Consider the following 18741-nt stretch of genomic DNA (forward strand, 5'->3'; position numbering starts at 1 on the left):
AAAAAAAAAAAAAAAAAAACATACTTATTGAAGGATTAAATCTTATTATTTTTTGTCATAATGAAAAAGATGATAATACTACATATACAGACATGGTTACCATTAAAGTTTTTTAATAGATAAAATTCTCCATAACATCCTTTAACAACAAATTTGAAATAATAAAATATGGTAGTAGTTTACCTTCCGAGCTCCAATTGCGACACATCCAGAATTTCAACAACAGGTGCAGTTGAAATACGATCTAGATGGCACTGAGACATAGCCCCCAAAATTGGGTCACGCGCGTTACTAAAGGGTGCTGATCTACAAGGTTATTGCTCCGCTGGAGGTGCCTTGCTCAATCGCATGCAGCGTTGGCCAGATGGCCACAGCCTCCCTCCCAAATCTCAAGAGAAAATTATATAACATCAGGTCATGCTTGAACAGTTGCGTCAATAACCCACTAATCTCTTACGCATAATTGAGTCGGATAATCGATGCTTTACTGTATATCCAAATGTCTAATTACAAAAAAGCAAATATTTTGTAAGTATATTTTAAATGAAATATTTTGAAACTTCAATTCTGGCCTCAGACAACTAATACGTCTTTATATTCTCAGCGTGTCTAACTAAGGAGTCAACATTTTAATAGAAAGAAATGTCTTTTGAATCTCGAAAAACCTTCTATCTCCCTTAAAACGTTGACTTGTTAACTGATTTAACATCCTTATTTAGCTTAACAATTCTATGGAGTCATTAGATATAAAAGACAGATTAAAATTATCAATGTAAATGTTATATTTTTCAAAATAAACAAGAGTTTCTACATTTTAAAACAATTCTATACCATTAGCAAGTTATGAAAATAAAGCATATCAATCTCATATGCATTGGCCCTACAACAGTTTCATTTTCAAAGATTTCTCATTATATAAAATTTGTAAATATATTTTTATAAAAAGTATTATATATATATATATATATAACAATTGTAACAATATCACTTTATAAGACTAGTTATGTAAATTCATTCCTCCATCTCGCTCCAAACTTCTTCGGCCAGCATGTAATACTTATTTGCTAATTTCCCTTTCATGGCTTCGGTGGCACATTCGGCAGCAAAACTATAAAGTTCACCTAAATTAAAAATATAATGAATGACAAGGCCACAAATGATCTTATTACCAAAGGAATGTTAATTACCTGATTTTTGAAGATCTCTTTCGAGGCCGTGACCTCCTACCCTATACATCTCTGCCTGTCGAGCAATTAAAAGATAGCGTGGATCGTGAATGCAGTCGTCGTAATGTCCCCCTTCGTCATCCTCTTCCATGGTTACAGCTTTTTCATACCAATTTATGGCTTCTTTCCAGGATAATTTCCTTTTTAAAATAAAAATATAATTGTAAAACAACATTGAATATAAATACTATATAAATTTAAGTATATTATTACCACTCCATCCCATTAAAAGTTCCCATATCAAATGCACGTGCTAAATATATCATGGCAGAACGATCTCCGGCACAAGCTGCTTCTTTCATCCAATTCATACCTTTTTCAAAGTCTTCCTTATTATTCTATAAAAAATATTTTGGCATTGTTTTTAAATGCAGAACTGTAACACAATTGTAATATTTTCCCTTTAAATAGATCTTTTGGTTTCACATTTCAGAAATTGGGACATGTTTTCAGATTTAAATATATGTGGCGCTGCATATATTATTATATGACTAATTGACAGTATTCATGAGTTTTCAAATATAAAAAGCAAATATTGATTTGTTCAAATTTTCCACCAAATATCTACTACACACTGAAACCATTAATTTTATCAAGTTTAGATTGTAATTTACACAACTATTTTTAAAAGCAGTTGAAAATAAATATATTTCAGCTCATGATATAAAATAAATATGTAATTTTAACCTACCGGAACCGATATTTCAGTAAGAAGATTATGAGGAAGCTGCAAGTAAATATGAGCCATTGTCACAAGAGCCTCTATATTTCCACAATTAGCAGCATGTTCTAAGTGATATAGTGCAGCTTCGTGATCATACACCTCTTCATCTTCGGGAATAAAACGTCCAAGAGCATGATATTTACTAAGTTCTAAGTGAATCTACAAAAGAAAAAATAAATATATCATAAAAATAAAAATATTTTAATTTTCTACATCAAAATAAGATTATTCAAAATTTTACTTGTCCTAAAACAGAATATTCAAAACATCTTTTTCCATTGGTAGACAAATCTCTTCGTAATTGCATTTCATGATGAACACATGAAGGTCGAGATTTACGCATAACCAATTCTTTAAAATCTACATCTATGTACTGCACGGAAATAACTTTTGTTAATAAAGAGATTATACTTTTCAAAAATATTTTATCTTGAACATTAAATTTACATCTGATGTAGATCCATTTTCATGACACAAACTCTCTTTCCTATGAGATCCAATTCCTGAATCATCTTCATTTAAAACAATTGGAAACTTTCCATTTTCTAAACTTTCCATATCAAAGGGAGAATTAGGATTTCCACTATCGTTACTTAAATTACGATTAAAATTTTTTGATTCCGACGAAGGTGGAGTTATACTATTCGACGAGTAAGTTCTAGTTCGAAACATCTCGATCAAATGAGAACGTTCGTATTCAGAAGGAGACAAACACAATTCTTCTTTTCCACGTATTACAGTTGTACAAGATTTCTGAAAAAAAAAAAAAAAAAAACACATACTTATTGAAGGATTAAATCTTATTATTTTTTGTCATAATGAAAACAACAAATTTGAAATAATAAAATATGGTAGTAGTTTACCTTCCAAGCTCCAATTGCGACACATCCAGAATTTCAACAACAGGTGCAGTTGAAATACGATCTAGATGGCACTGAGACATAGCCCCCAAAATTGGGTCACGCGCGTTACTAAAGGGTGCTGATCTACAAGGTTATTGCTCCGCTGGAGGTGCCTTGCTCAATCGCATGCAGCGTTGGCCAGATGGCCACAGCCTCCCTCCCAAATCTCAAGAGAAAATTATATAACATCAGGTCATGCTTGAACAGTTGCATCAATAACCCACTAATCTCTTACGCATAGGGACTACGGGTTGCAAACCAAGGTGAATAGCAAACTTAACATCTGACAATATTCTCTCGTCTACATCTATTTCTGGAAACTCGGATTACAACATATGAAAAAAAATCACTTGAAGTGCACTTTCTCCAAAATTCTGGTGAAACTTTTACAACCTCCGACATTATTTTGTTATAGGAAAATTAACACAACTTCTGATTTTTTTAACGGAATTTAAAATTTTAATAAACAAACTTTCAAATTTAATGAACAATATTATAACAACTCACCAATTTACTTTTGTAGCATTTAACCTCAAACTCAAAATTTTGCATATTAATAAATTATTATGATCAGCACCACCTAGATCGTGTTCCAACTCACACCTGTTGCTGAGATTCTGGATGTGCCGCAATTGGGGGATAAACTTCTACCTAAAATATCAAGAGAAAGCAACCATACTGCTTTCAAAGCCTTTACACAGATACCAGATACAAAAACTCCATAAGATCCCTCTGATTTAAATGATATTTCTTCTTTCATACTGCCTGCAACAAAATTATGGTTTGGGAGCCAACGAGGAAAACATCCCAACCTGAAATATTTGACAAAAACACAGATAATTCCTACTCATATTTGAATTTAGGTCTCTCATAATAATGAGTAAATTTCATTAGTATGAGATAACTCTCATATTACCATATTACTTTCATTATTCATTACTATTCTAAATTTCATTACTATGACTAATTGAATTATTTGAAAGTATTTGCTTTGATAGTAAAATGTTTAATTTTACTATCAAAGCAAATACTTTCAAATGATTCAATTAATCATACAGTTCCAATTTAATATAAAAAAACATTAGAATTCTATAATTTTGGAGCCGTGTGTGCTTATGACAAATTTAGAACCTCAGTGTCTTTCTACATTAAAATAAAAAAACATTTTGCTATGTTACACTTTTTGCAGTTATTGCTTGCATTAGTTCAAATCTATACTAAAATAAGGTAAAAGTATTGCAATTGTTTAAAGAAAATTCTTCCTTTTAATTGATGCATAAAAATTCCATCAAGGAAGCTAACAATGAAAACCCATGGAAACACCATTCTCTCACAAACACATCAGGGAAACCTACCACAGAACACATTTTAGCAATAATAGATATTCTGTTCCACATTTGTCAATCTAATTATTGTCATGGTAATGGTAATTATTATTTACAAAAGAAAGGTATTAGCAGAAACTGAATTTATGTAATTAATACAGTAACTGTCTGAGTTTCATCTCCCCTATACATTCAAACATCTCATTGTCTACCATCTCTAGGAAGCATTGTAAATGAAAAAGGTGACTCTGCAATACACAAGGCATTTTGCAATTTACAAATTTAGAATTACTCATTATTGTACAATACAAGAAATCTGAAAAGCCATAGCATTGTGGCTACTGTGGGAGGAGTGATGACAGATATGCCATAGTGAGTATAGGAAGAATTTGTATATGTCGGATGTGTGTCATGCAATCAAGGTGCACACATTGAGAAATTGTAGTGGACAAATGTAAACTTGGATAGTTTTCCAATGCTTTGATGTACATTATAATACTCTCAGATAATAATTAGCATAATTACAATAATTTAAAATGCTAATATTTCTGTTGGAAGATCCTGCATTTCAGAAGTACTATGTAAGATATATTTATATCTTACATCAATATAATTACTATTCTTTGTCAAACATGACTCCATTAACATTGCAAAATATACAACTTCATACACTAGGAAACTTATTTTTAGTACTATATAAAAGATATTGAGACTTTTCATCTCATCAGATCACATTAAAAATGACATTGAAATGAAAAAATAGATTAAAGGTTCAAATAAAACATTTTTTAAATAATTAGATTTCTGTAACTTTTAGCATTTAGTATAATTACAAATATCAAAATGCATACATCATATATTTTAATGTATTAACAAATCTTAACTCAATAAAATAAATTTATGTAATAAAAGTTTTAAACTAATCAAGTTTATTAATTATAAAAATACCTGTAACTGTGCAATTCTGTTATGTTCAGCTAATTCGGTGGGAGATAAATCAAATGGAGTGAGTCCTAGACTTTCACATATCTTATTACAGAGATGAGAATGGAAAAACAGAGCCATTCCCTTCACTCCGAGATTTCCATCTCCATAATTTCGACCCGAAGCGGTGTGAATCTGAGGATCAGTGTAGAGATCGCCGACTCCCTGAATGTCCACGACCATTAACTGATGACCAGATCGTTCAAATGTAAAGTGACTGAATGCCTAAATTAAGATGTAAAAACTTTATTTTATAATAACTTAACTTATAAATTATGAATAAAACTTGGAATTGGAATCCTCTTTGTCCCAGAAAAGGCATAGAACAACTTCCATGACCCTTCATCCAGTTCTGTTCCATCTAACTCCACCATTGTATGGTTTGGAGATTAAGATGAGAAAGGAGGCTTTACTAACTTCAGCTAGTCACTGAATCACAGTGAAGAAACATTATAAAAACTAAATCTACAGTTTAAGGTTCTAGATTAAATAAACAACAAAGTGTGAATATTGAAGTAAATTCATAGAAATTGATCCAGCATCTTTCAACTACTTAAGTATAATTTCAGTTAGGTTTGTTCAATAAATTCATTGTTTCTACTTTCAAATTTGTTCAGGATCTAAAGCTGGAGGATATCAGACATTCATTCACTATCTAATTTAGAACTTAACTGAATTATACTGAAACTTTTATATAAATTACATTTTTAGACTAAAATTATCAACTTTTTACTTTAATACAAGAATCTTTTAATGTTTTACAACAATAAAAAGTACACAATGGAAATTTACCTTAAAATATAATATACATAATTTGAAAACAAAGAAAATTTGAAGTCTTTTTAGTATAGCCTTTTCATATCACAGGAACACAACTTTTATAAAATGTACATCAGAGAGACTGAAAGATCTCTCATAACAGACTTATCATTTTTCCTTATCTTATCATAGAGCACTGTACATTACTTTTAAAATAGAATGTAATCCTTTCTCTCCAGGGCCTCACATATTTAGGAATGAAATTGTATGATTCGGTGATATTATTACTATAAGAAATCAAAACTATCTTACATAGTAATTCACAGATATTGGCAGTTCTTAATTTAATATTTATAGAGAAGATCCATTTACAAGTATTTTTCAGTCTTGTACAAGGGTAAAACTACTTAAAAAGTGCACTACTTTTGATTGTATCTAAATTTGCTAGATTAAACTATTTTTAATACCAGTTTTCTCGCTTTTTAAAATCAATTATTAAATCCAATCTTCAAACTGAAATGATTTTCCTTACCTGTGGAGTTAAACGAAGATTTTCACAGCTAATATACCCAGAATTTGAATTGTACTTTATATATTTGCCATCAATATATCTTTCTAAGTGATATAAAGGTTTTCCTGGTCTATCCACAAATTCAATTACACACATTTGAAATATATCTACCTAAAACATAAAGATAAACATTTATTAATATCAAATTAAAATCAGGAGTATCTAAAAAAGTTTAACTACTATTTATAAAATGATTCTTTACGTAACTCTAATTATAAAAATTATTCAAGTTTTAATTACTTTCTTGGGTGGATTATGTCGATTATATTCTTCTCCCCACAGTTTAGCATCCATCTGAAGCTTAACATCTTCAAAATATATATCTCTATTAACATTTTCCATGTAACATTTTGCAACAAAATTTGCAGCATTTTCCCAACTGTGGTGTCCAAATGTTGGTAATTTTTTCCTTTAAAAGTAAAATTTTTTTTTACATATTTATAAGTTTGATATAACTTGTTTCAATTATTGTCAAAAATCTAATTTCCAAATAGTTAATTTTTTAAAATCTGTAATAATTTTATGAGAATCAAAATATTAAATTAAAACTAGGATATCATATGACTTTGTCGAATGATAATAGAATTGAGGCAAAGCAATAAAGGAAGAAGCAATCCTTGCATCTGTTAGGCCATAGAAAAGACAATCCTTGTACCTGAAGGACATGAATGGCAAGCTTTGTACTTTCTGCTACAAAAGAGGATAACCTTGTACCTGTTGGCCATGGGAGACACGATCCTTGCACTGGGCAGGTACAAAGAGATGATCCAAGAACAAAACAATCACCATTGATTGCTTGTTCTTGTATTTTGCTTGTTTTTCACACTTATTTTCTGTTACGTGCATGCGATGATGTTTTTATTGTTGTCCCCAATGCCTAAATTCCATTAGACATACTCAGTCTCATCAGAGCACAGATATTGTCACTGTAATACCTCTGTATATCGAAAACAAAGTTAGGGACTCTTATTTTTTACATTTAACTGGACCTTTATTACATTTTTGAATTCCTCATTGCAATTAATGAAAAGTGGTAAAGTTTAATCATATTTGAGCAGACAGATTTTGAGAACAAACACAATTCTGTAAGAATAGGCTTCACTAACATGCTGCCTCAATGAAACCATTTTGTATGTTAAATAACTTGTCAAAGTCAAATAACTGAGGTGCCAATTTTAAATTTCTGATATTCAAATATTGTAAATATTTTATCTAAACAAAGATTTCTCTATGTAACTCAAAATAGGTTATAGATGTGTTATGAAAGTGATGAAACTATTGTTATAGAGAATTTTATTATAAAAATTATTAGGTGTTAACCCTATCTCATTCAAATTAATCTTATTCAGAAGAAACACACTGGGTCTAATCCAGCTGCTTCTGAAACCACTTTTGAAAATTTTCTCCTGTGAAGTCAGTACATCAGTTACGATTCTTTGTATGCTTTCAACTATTTGAAAACTGTGGTTTTACAGATAGTTTTTCAAAGCTTCAGAAAAGAAATAACTCACAGTAACAGACCTGATGAATCTATTGTACTTTTACTAAGTTTCAAGCTAAATTTAGCACTGCTTTATATTCATGTGTTCCATTTGTGACAGGATCAAGGTTCATCAAATTCTGTTATTTCGTGATTATTTCAAATGCNGACAATATATAAATAGTAAACTGCAGTAAATTTTAATTTTGAAAAACAACATAAATGAAAACAAACAATTCTAATTTGATTTATGATTTATTCATGTAAAGGTCAAAGTATACATAATGATAAAGTTAAAAACAAACACTTATTCAAATCAGAATTATAAAAAAAAATATTTATTAAAGTGAAAAATTTGAACTTTAAAATTCAAGTGCCTTTGAATTTTGCTGGCTTATCTTCAGAGCTAAATTTATCTAAGAAGTGGAATTATTCATTTTGTTTTTTGCTGTTTTCTAATAGTTTAGAGTTTTGAAATGTTCTAGAAAGACTCACTTCTATTAGTTCCTAAACAATTAATAAGCCATTGATATTTGTAATTAAAAATAAATTTAAAAACTCACGCCAATAGTATTTGTATAACTTATGGATACAAATTCACTTAGTTCAGCGTTAGTAAAGTTCCTTTAGTATTAACACAAGCACTTTCAACAAGTGTATAATCATCGTCTTCAGGTGAAAAGAACAAATTTTAATTGTGTTAATACTAAAGGAACGTTATTAACACTGAACTCAGTGAATTTGTATCCATAAGTTATTTCTGTAATATTAAACATTATGTATATCAAGATAATCCTGACATTACAGTTAATATATTTTTTTGCAAAATATATGTACATTAAATCATATTTACTTATTAAAATCATTCCAAAAATTTGTCATTTAAATGCCTTGAGACTGCCAGAATAACTAGAATATTTCTTATATTAACAGAAGCAAAAAGCAAAATCATATTTTAATGTATAAATAATCCGACTCATTCCACATACTATAAATCTTTAAAAGTTGATTTCCTGAAATTAGCAGAATTTATCTATAAATTACAACTTAAAATTAATATATTTTAAGTTGTAATTTATAAATAAATTAAATGTCTGGCACATTGTTGTTACAACTTACATATAAAACATTTCTGTAATGCAATCTACATATCTATATATTATCATGAGTAATTTAATAACTTAAACAATTCATATAGTTCCATATCTGTCATTTGAAACTATATCAGACAGACGCTATTGATATGATTATTTCTTACCCATTTTTAAATTTAAAACTTGATAAGAAATAATCTTATTTTACAGAAAATATAGATAAAAATTCCAGCTGTTATTTTAGACATCTGAAACATTTTTCTTGATTTTTATTATATTTTTAAGCAAATATTTTCACTTTTATAACATCAAAAACATTGTAAACTGAATTATATTTAAATGTATTCTTATACATTTAATAACTTTGTATTTACACACACACACTAATCTGAATGACCTATAAAATAATTAATATAGATTAGCAAGAGTGTACTGAATTCCCATATGCTGACATTATACAAATGTTTCATTTGATGACAAATAACAAATAAGTAAACCTGCAAATGCCACAGTGACTGACTACAAAATAAGCTTGACATATGAGGCAATTGCACACAGATGTTTTACATCTAAATTTTTACATCCACGCAAGAATATTGTTTGGATTTTTGAGGTCTATAACTTCATAATATATAGTTTTTAATGAAACTATACTGATAACATTGCTTTATTTAAGACTTAAAAGCTGAAAAAGATATTAGAAACAGTATACAGCACATTACATAACATTGTGTTAAAAATAATTAGCTCAATGATGAATTTCAAATAATTTTTCTTCTTCTGGAGGCACAAATAGAATATAAAAAATACTATCCATTTACATTCTATTTTTACTTCAGGAAAATTATAAGGCAACAAATTAATTTTTTAATAAACAGTGTTAATTAGTTATTTAATGTACTATTTTTAATAACAAATAATTTTATAATTGGAAAAGGACAGATTTTTAAGCAAATTTAAAATTTTCTACCCATAACATTCTTTAAAATTAACTTATTTTAAGGAAAACATATTTGTCATCTTATTTTAAATTTGCAATATTGCAGTCTTTAAAAGTTCATCTCTCAAAATGATTTCTCATTAGCATAATAATAGTATGTCCATTATCATAACCATTTTCCTGTTAAGATCATTCATTTATTACAAATTTTGTACACCATCTTACTAAACAAGTTTAAAAAGTTAATTTACAGATACAGTCACCTGAACTATGATCATTATCTGCATATGAACTTTACAAAACAAACTTGTTTAATAAGATGTACAAAATTTATAATCACTTATGTAATAAATGATCGATCTTAACAGGAAAATATTTACAATCACTGAATAATTTTTTCCAATTATAGAATTGAAGGAGTGGCAAGTTTTGATATCCATAGGAATACACAATCAGGATGTACCAAAATAGAACAATATGTACATTTTATAATTTGGATGAGGCTATATATATTGAAAAAATTATCAAAGAAAAATTAATCTTCAAGTTAAATATTATAAAAATCATAACATTAAAATAATTTTTATATTATTTTCTGGCTATAAAAATTGTTTTATATTGTTAAAATAAAGAATTAAAATCTTAAAATTTAAAAATGTACATATTAATGAAATTTTATTCAGTAGACAGAGCAATGACAAGATCCAGAGATAGGACTTCCTAGATTTCTCTATACGTTCTTCTGGTATGATGTTTTCAGTTTATCACATTTCCTTTTCCTCCTTTTATACATTTTGAATTACATTAATTACAAAGTCTAGAAACACATTCAAATATATATGGTTCCATCTAGAAAGTTTAAATTTTATTACATGACTAAGGCTATACCACCAATTTCCATTTTCCTTCATTGATACTGACATTTAAAAACACTGGAATATCATCATAAATCTGTTTAAAATTAGTGTTTTCTCCATACAAGAAGAGACATAAAATAAACTTTGGAGCAGGATACCTAAAAGGATCACTTCTGAACTTTCAGGAGTGATGTTAAAATGATACCAAAAAAAAATTTCACACTGTCTATGGTTCCTTCTAGTTTCTTTTTTGGTCACAGAGGGATGATCTACATTTCAGAAAGATATAAATGGTTTCTGCTGGAAAAATCTTTTCTTCATCTATATGTTCTAGAACAGCGGTTGGCAACCTTTCTCACCTCACGGACCACTAAAGACACAATTTTGAATCCTGACCATTATCATGAATTTTTTAAATGATACAAAATCTGCAAAATAATAAAAGTTCAATTTTACTATATTAATAGCAAACTCACATGTTTAATTATAACAAATTAATGCAATCCTAAAGTTCATGGCTACTAGTTTGAAACAAGTTTATGGATTCTTTGCGCTTTTCTATGAAGGACGACAATCGCACTCATAATATTGTTTATTGTTCATTATTTATTGATAAGAGTCATTTTATTTTTGGTTTTAGATTTGAATAAAAAAAATCCCAATGAGTGAAAAAAGCAACTAAGCATTTTGCATTTCTTTTGTAATACTTTGCATAACCTTCAGTTGATCAATGTTCAAATTTCTCCATGGACCACCAGTTGCCGACCATTGTTCTAGAATTCAAACTATAAAGTATGTTCTTACTCCTTGAATTTTGTATAAAATTAATGAAATAAATTGAATTGACTTTCCTAAGTATAANAGAGGGATGATCTACATTTCAGAAAGATATAAATGGTTTCTGCTGGAAAAATCTTTTTCTCATCTATATGTTCTAGAACAGCGGTCGGCAACCTTTCTCACCTCACGTACCACTAAAGACACAATTTTGAATCCTGACAATTATCATGAATTTTTTTAAATGATACAAAATCTGCAGAATAATGATAATAAAAGTTCAATTTCACTATATTAATAGGAAACTCACATGTTTAATTATAACAAATTAATGCAAGCCTAAAGTTCATGGCTACTAGTTTCAAACAAGTTTATGGATTCTTTGCGCTTTTCCATGAAGGACGACAATCGCACTCATAATATTGTTTATTAATCATTATTTATTGATAAGAGTCATTTTGTTTTTGGTTTTAGATTTGAATAAAAAAACCCCAATGAGTGAAAAAAGCAACTAAGCATTTTGCATTTCTTTCGTAATACTTCGCATAACCTTTGGTTGATCAATGTTCAAATTTCTCCATGGACAACCGGTTGCCGACCATTGTTCTAGAATTCAAACTATAAAGTATGTTCTTACTCCTTGAATTTTGTATAAAATTAATGAAATAAATTGAATTGACTTTCCTAAGTATAAGAAATAAAACTTTAAGCCTTTAAGCTTATATTTAGAATTCACAATACTACTGTTTAAAGATAAAGCAATGTTAAAGGTACAAGTGAAAAATTCTGTAAATTGAAATTTTAACCCGTTCTTTCACTCACCTCTTCATATTCGTGGCACATATAGAAAACAGTGTTGTAAGTTGACTCCATTGAGTTTTAAGCAAAAAGCATTGCAATGCATTTTAGTGGTGAGAATTATGTAAATCAGGCACGCACAGCCTGCATCCCTCAGTCACTCAGTGATCTGATATGAGAGAACTACCACTCTCATTTTGCAAATTTCTTGTCTTTGAAACAATTAATTATGTTGTTTACTTATCTTGTTAAAATGATATTTTAGTGATTTTCAAATGATCTACTCTTCAATGGCTAAATTAAATACCACATTTACTTAATTCTATTAACCGTCTTATTTTGGTGCAAAAGGCCAATAGCGCATATAGTTTGAATTATTAAGAAAATATTTTTCGTTTATTTCCTTTATCTAAACAAAACACAATTATTGTACACAAACTGGAACTATATATGCAAAGAATCACACCTAAAAGCAGAATTTTCAGCAAAGAAACACCCAAATTCAGTATTCAAACATTTTCCAGCCACTATTTTATTGGCCCTCTTCAGGAAATGTAAAACAAAATAACTGTTCTACATATAGAATGTAGCGGCATTCTAATTTCCAAAAGTTTCCTTTCTTTATATTTTTGATACTTTTGTTTTGAAAATTTATATTTTGGTAGATTTTGGAAAAATGTTTATTTGAAAAAAGCATAATTTTTGAAGTATCTTTTAAATTCCTAATCATCCTCTATTCAGATAATCTTTTCTTTGCAGTTTTCTTTGCTTAGAACACATGTTTTGCATATCTAAATTAAAATTGAGTATTTTTAATGACTTTCCTATGTTCATAATTCATAAACTGAATAGCTGAATCAATTAAAAAAGTGTGTGTAAATTTTAATAAATTATTGTTATTCTTTGCAATTTATAAATCAAACATATTCCATTTATAATTCATAAGTATCAGTGAATATTATTTATTGAATATTAACAAATATTTAGCTTAATAAATATGTAAAAAATAATAATATCATGAATCTATAAAACTTTTTAAATTGTCAAGTATCAAATTATCATGACTAATAAATTTTAAGAGAGCCAAAACATAATCGCAACTGAAATATCGTAAATTTAAAATGACTGGGCAAAAATTCCATTCATTAATAAAATTATGTACAGAATAAATGAAATGAAATAATACACTTTCTCCAACAAAATTATGAAGAAAAATTGAAATATGCATTATACTACAAATGGCTGTGGAGAGCACGTACGGGACCATATGTAGAGCGGGCCCCTCTTGCCTCTTAGCAGGTCTCATTAGATATTCTCTTTTTTAACAAATAAAATACCTGGAATGTTTCTTTCTTAATAAAAAGCAGTGTTAGAGATTTTATTTTCTGTTAGTAAAAACTAAATTTTATAGAGATAAGAACCACTACAAGCAATTATTCTCCATACGTGGGGGAAAAATCCCCAACTTCCCTTCTCTCGACGGACTTTTTCCCAAAAACTCGAGAACGGAGATTAGCCAACGATGCCGACTTAGGAGATTTTCCCTAACTCTAACAAGAAATCGGCAAGAAGAGGAAACAGTTTGGGAGAAACGTAAAGTCTGCCCGCATCGGCCGGTAGAGTTTGGCAACCGGTAGGAGCTTCCGAAAGTCACACAATTCGCAACCGTTCTCACGAGAGAATCTCACGACAAAGATCAGTAGCGGACCGATTTGTCATCCCACTTTCACTCGACTTTGCCCATGCCTAAAGTTAAAAACTCGTTTCTCCAAATTGTCAAAACACTAATATATTTTTATGTGCATTGCACCGACAGCAAACCCGTTTAGAGAGAATTTGTTTCAGTTTTTAGAGGGAACTCCATTAGTTTTAAGGGGAATTTCAAGCGTGTTTAGGGGGTTTTCACCACAGAAGGTTGGCAACACTGGGGTTAGCCCTTCCCACTACAACATTGTTTACTGTATGTAGTACGAACTGAAGGGGCAAAATTTCAATTTATATAATTTTCCACCCGTACGAAGTTAAAAAATATATTAATAACCGCAACATTCGAAAAAATATAATAGTTTTAGCAAGAAAAATACTTAATAATACCTTAAAAGAAACTTGTCAATCTGCAGACTTAATGCATTCATTCATGTACACGTACGAATAACCGGATTTTTGTAGAAGGACATTCGTTAAATATTCATTTCACGTTTTTGATTTCGCATCTTTTTTCGGTCGTCGTCGAAGGAAATGCGCCCCATTAATTGCAGTTCCGAAAATGCTCCAACAAGCATTTTTTTCGTGCTAAACAGACGTAAAGTCACCATGCGCCACCTACATTAATTTTAGAATAAAAAATTTATTTCATTTTTTTTTAATATCGGATTTATAATTTCATATAATTTTTGTAATTTAATAAAATTATTTTATAAATAATTTTATATAAATAGTTTTTTTTAGCTCAGAGCAGAGTCGGTAGATTAACCGGTCTTATCTTCAAACTTAGCTACAGCCAATATTTGCCGCTGGTTGGCGCTTCGGTTGACAGACGAGCTTTGTTCTTGCTTTGTGTATGTAGAAATCTGTGATTTCGACCTGTTATAATTGTTTTTTTTACACTACATAAAAATGCCAACGTGCTTTGCGCCAGGATGCAAGGCAGGATATAGGTCGTCGAACGAGAAGAGACATTTCTTCCGTGTTCCTAGCGATAAGGTCGAAGAGTGGACGCGATGCATTCCACGACACGACAAGATGTTAACAACTAAATGTTACGTTTGTGACGTACATTTTGATAGTAAATTTATTTTAAAAACCTTCTCCCATGTTATAAATGGGGAGAAAGTGGAAATTCCACGAGATCGCTGGACATTAACGCCGGATGCGTATCCATCAAACTTTCCTAATTGTCCTAAGTACGTTAGTAAGTCTGAACCTCAAAAACGATCAACGCGATGTCACAAGAAATGAAGAACCGTCTAGGAAGCGATCCCGAAAAGACAATGCCGAAGGTAAATATGTAATCTTAAGCCTCAGTGAGTTGTATGACATTTTGTCCTTGCTGAGTCGCAGTAGGTCTCTCAGACTCTGTGTTTTAATTGGCTATGGCCTTAGGGTCCATTTACACGTAACGGTGGCATGCCGGCACGGTGACCGTTTGGTGACGGTGACGAGTATTTACGCAACGGTGACGTGACTGCGTTGTCGGTGAGTGGTCGTGGACTTTTCTGAGGATGAATTGGCTATGAAAGTTATATGTTTGGATGAAGAAGAAAAAGAAATGCAATTGAGATAGTGCTGCAAGTGGGTACATCGAGCGTGGACAAAAAATATCAACAGAATGGGAGTTTTATACTCTATAAAAAATTACGATGACAAATCTACATTTTTTGAATATTTTCGAATGTTCCAACATTCATATTTTATTAAACAAAACAGAGAAAATATTCATTTTGTACCCAATGTCTGTGTATTTTGAATGAGATAAATCAAGTAGAACAGGGTGTTGATGCACCATTTCAATTAAATGTTCGTCATCCGTTGGAAAACAAAATTTACCGTCGGTGAAAATATCGTTCCCGTCAAATGTACTTTTGCGGTACGATCACGGCACTGTGACGGATCAGTCTGGACAGGGTGGTTTAAAACTAGATCAACGATTTCCCACAGGCAAAAATTCACTGCACTGTGCCATCACGTCACTGTTGTGTGTAAATGGACTTTTAACCTTTGCCAGGCCCTTGTCCTCTGTGCAAAGTATGTGAATTGAAAGTAGGTATTTCTGATGATTGACGAGAAATGCAAAAGTTATAAATAAATTAGAGTTTTAAAATATTATATTAGAGGATTTATAAAAGTTAATAAACATAAAGACAACAAATTATTAATGATGATAAACTAAGGTACATAAATGATGTAAAAGATATATGCAGGTATTTAATTTTTGATGAATCACACTTCAAAAACATATAGAACTTTCAAAAGCTACTGGTGAAATGATTGGACTTGTTGATTGTGTGTTGCTACAGAATGAATTTACAGCAGGTGATCGTGTCCTAGTATTTATGTTCAGACCTCACTTTGCCAGTTGGGTACAATGTATTGGCACATTCTGTTCAAAAAGCTCTGTCCTAGGCTCTACTTTTACAAAACTTATTTTGAAAACAATTTTTCATTTAGAACAGTGTGGTGCAATAGTCAATGTAATAGTTTTTGATGGTGCCAGCACAAACAAAGCAGCTTTAAAAGCTCTAGGAATTTGTGCAGACACAAATAATATACAATGCTCATTTACAAACCCTGCTGCAGATAGACAAGTACTGGCTATTATTGATGTACCACATATTTTAAAATGTATGCGAAACAATCTTTTGAAAAGTAGATACTTCCAGATAAAACTAAGAAAATAAAGTGTTTTCACCTAATTTATAAGCCATTGCATTATTCTGCTTTTTTACTTTTAGTTTCCTGAAGAAAGGGTAAAATTGCAGCATTTTAAAACAGTTGTTGATGAAGATTCCAAATTACCAAAGGGATTAAAGGCATGTCTCAAAGTGACTGAAATACATGTTGGTGAGCCTGAGGGTTTTGACAGCGTAAATTTTTGAGTGTAAGGGGTTGAAGTGCAGATTGCCACAGGATGGAATCAGACCTGATTCAAATGATCTCAAGTAATAATCAAATAGTAATGATTCACTAGGAAAAATTATAAATGTTTTAATTAACAATTTTTTTTTAAATAGGTTATCGAAGAATCTCTAGAATAGTTAAATAGATGGGAAACATTCAGATTACATATTGGAAATAGTGATAAAAAGAAATTTTTGAGCCAGAAAATCTATGCTTGATGCTGACTAGTATCTTAGCACTCATCAAACAATTGCTTCCAAACTCATATTACATCTTGACAGCTCACTTTAATCAGGACCCATTAGAGGTAAAACTGACTTAGTGTAATGATTGTATAATCTTGTATTAAAGTCTTAACTTATGTTTCCTTTTCAATTAGTGTTTCTTTGGAATGATAAGAGAAGGAAGTGGAAGAAATTCTCATCCCATAACAGTACAGTTCTTATACCTGTACAGACTGATGACTGTGTACAGTTTGGTTCATTATCCCAAACGAGCATCGGTTCAAACTGATCCTGGATCTTCCCTTATTACTTTGAAAAGTCTTTGGAGTCATAAAAACCATTTAAGGAAGTTCAAGGACAATTGGAAGAACATTTACAAAATTTGCTGTGTAATCCAAGCCTGTCCTATGGAGATCATAGTGTAGTGAATTATTAGATCATGATTGTTGTGCACCAGAAACATTTAAGTTTATTCTACACTATTTAAGAGTAAGGATACACCGATTAATCGGTAAGTAATCGGTAATTGGCCTTATCGGCCACTTGGCCGATTAATCGGTTTCGATAATTGGCCAATTTTACATTTTGGTATTTTTGTTAGAATGTTACGTACAATGCTAGTAATAAAAACTAATAAATTTCTGTTATATATTTATTATTTATTACATGACAAATTGAATATTAAAAAAATTTTACAATTCAAATTATTCCTTTTATCGATACATATTATAAGTATAATATAACATATAATATAAAGTTTACACTTTAAATAAAAAACAGAGTATTGAATAGGTTAAGAAGAGAAATTAAATTTTTATTTGTTTTATAAGTTTAAACTTTAAACATATAAAACATATAAATATTTAATATTCAAAACTGTAAAACCCTTAAATTGTAATGCAAAAACATGAGAATTTCACCATTTTCAGGGCAAAACCTATTTTTTGCCGGCTCATAAATGTTGCCTTTAATGCTGAAAATTTTTTCACTTTCAATGGAAGATGCTGGGGCACTTAAATATTTCATAGCTATTTTGCTCAAATTAGGAAAAAGTTCTTTTAAACTTTTCCACCACAAAAATAGGTCACTATGTCTTTGTTTAAGGGGTAAATATAAATATGTTTCTAATTCTTGATCAAAACGTTTGTTTGTCTCGTTTTTTCTTTCTTTTTAAAAACATACTATTCTTCATTCTTTTGTTTACCAGTAGCTAATTCATCAAATAAATCAGAAAAACTTAGAAATTCACCTCCATCTTGATCACCTCCAGAAGTAGAATCTTCAGAATTTAATTCTTATTGAGATTTTAAATTATGAACATCTTCTAAGTTATCAATTGCCCGTATTTTTATTTCCTCTAGTATATCCTATTTTTGAAATTTCATTTTGAATCTAATAAAAGTGACAAGCATAAAGACTTGTTTTCTATACATGCTGAAAATCTTGTTTTTATTGGATTTTCT

General features: G+C 30.0%; 1 protein-coding gene and 1 long non-coding RNA gene across 2 annotated transcripts; one reads left to right on the forward strand and one right to left on the reverse strand.

Annotated features, from left to right (window-relative positions):
* Positions 1–454: 454 nt before the first annotated feature.
* On the reverse strand, positions 455–8098 carry LOC111614897 (eukaryotic elongation factor 2 kinase-like). The gene is made up of 9 exons (XM_023356267.1): positions 6732–8098; positions 6453–6602; positions 5126–5386; positions 2398–2703; positions 2192–2323; positions 1918–2109; positions 1440–1564; positions 1188–1366; positions 455–1121 (listed from the first exon to the last, which is right to left on the reverse strand). The coding sequence occupies exons 1-9, from the start codon at positions 6831–6833 to the stop codon at positions 1012–1014; spliced, it is 1557 nt and encodes a 518-aa protein (XP_023212035.1). The 5' UTR covers positions 6834–8098; the 3' UTR covers positions 455–1011.
* Positions 8099–16644: 8546 nt separating this feature from the next.
* On the forward strand, positions 16645–17845 carry LOC111614898. The gene is made up of 3 exons (XR_002755008.1): positions 16645–17095; positions 17168–17361; positions 17434–17845. It is a non-coding gene; the product is annotated as an uncharacterized LOC111614898 (long non-coding RNA).
* The last annotated feature ends 896 nt before the right edge of the window (positions 17846–18741 follow it).

The sequence above is a fragment of the Centruroides sculpturatus genome, unplaced genomic scaffold (genome assembly GCF_000671375.1).
Source record: "Centruroides sculpturatus isolate CEXI.00-Female unplaced genomic scaffold, Cexi_2.0 scaffold2056, whole genome shotgun sequence".
NCBI lineage: Eukaryota > Metazoa > Arthropoda > Arachnida > Scorpiones > Buthidae > Centruroides > Centruroides sculpturatus.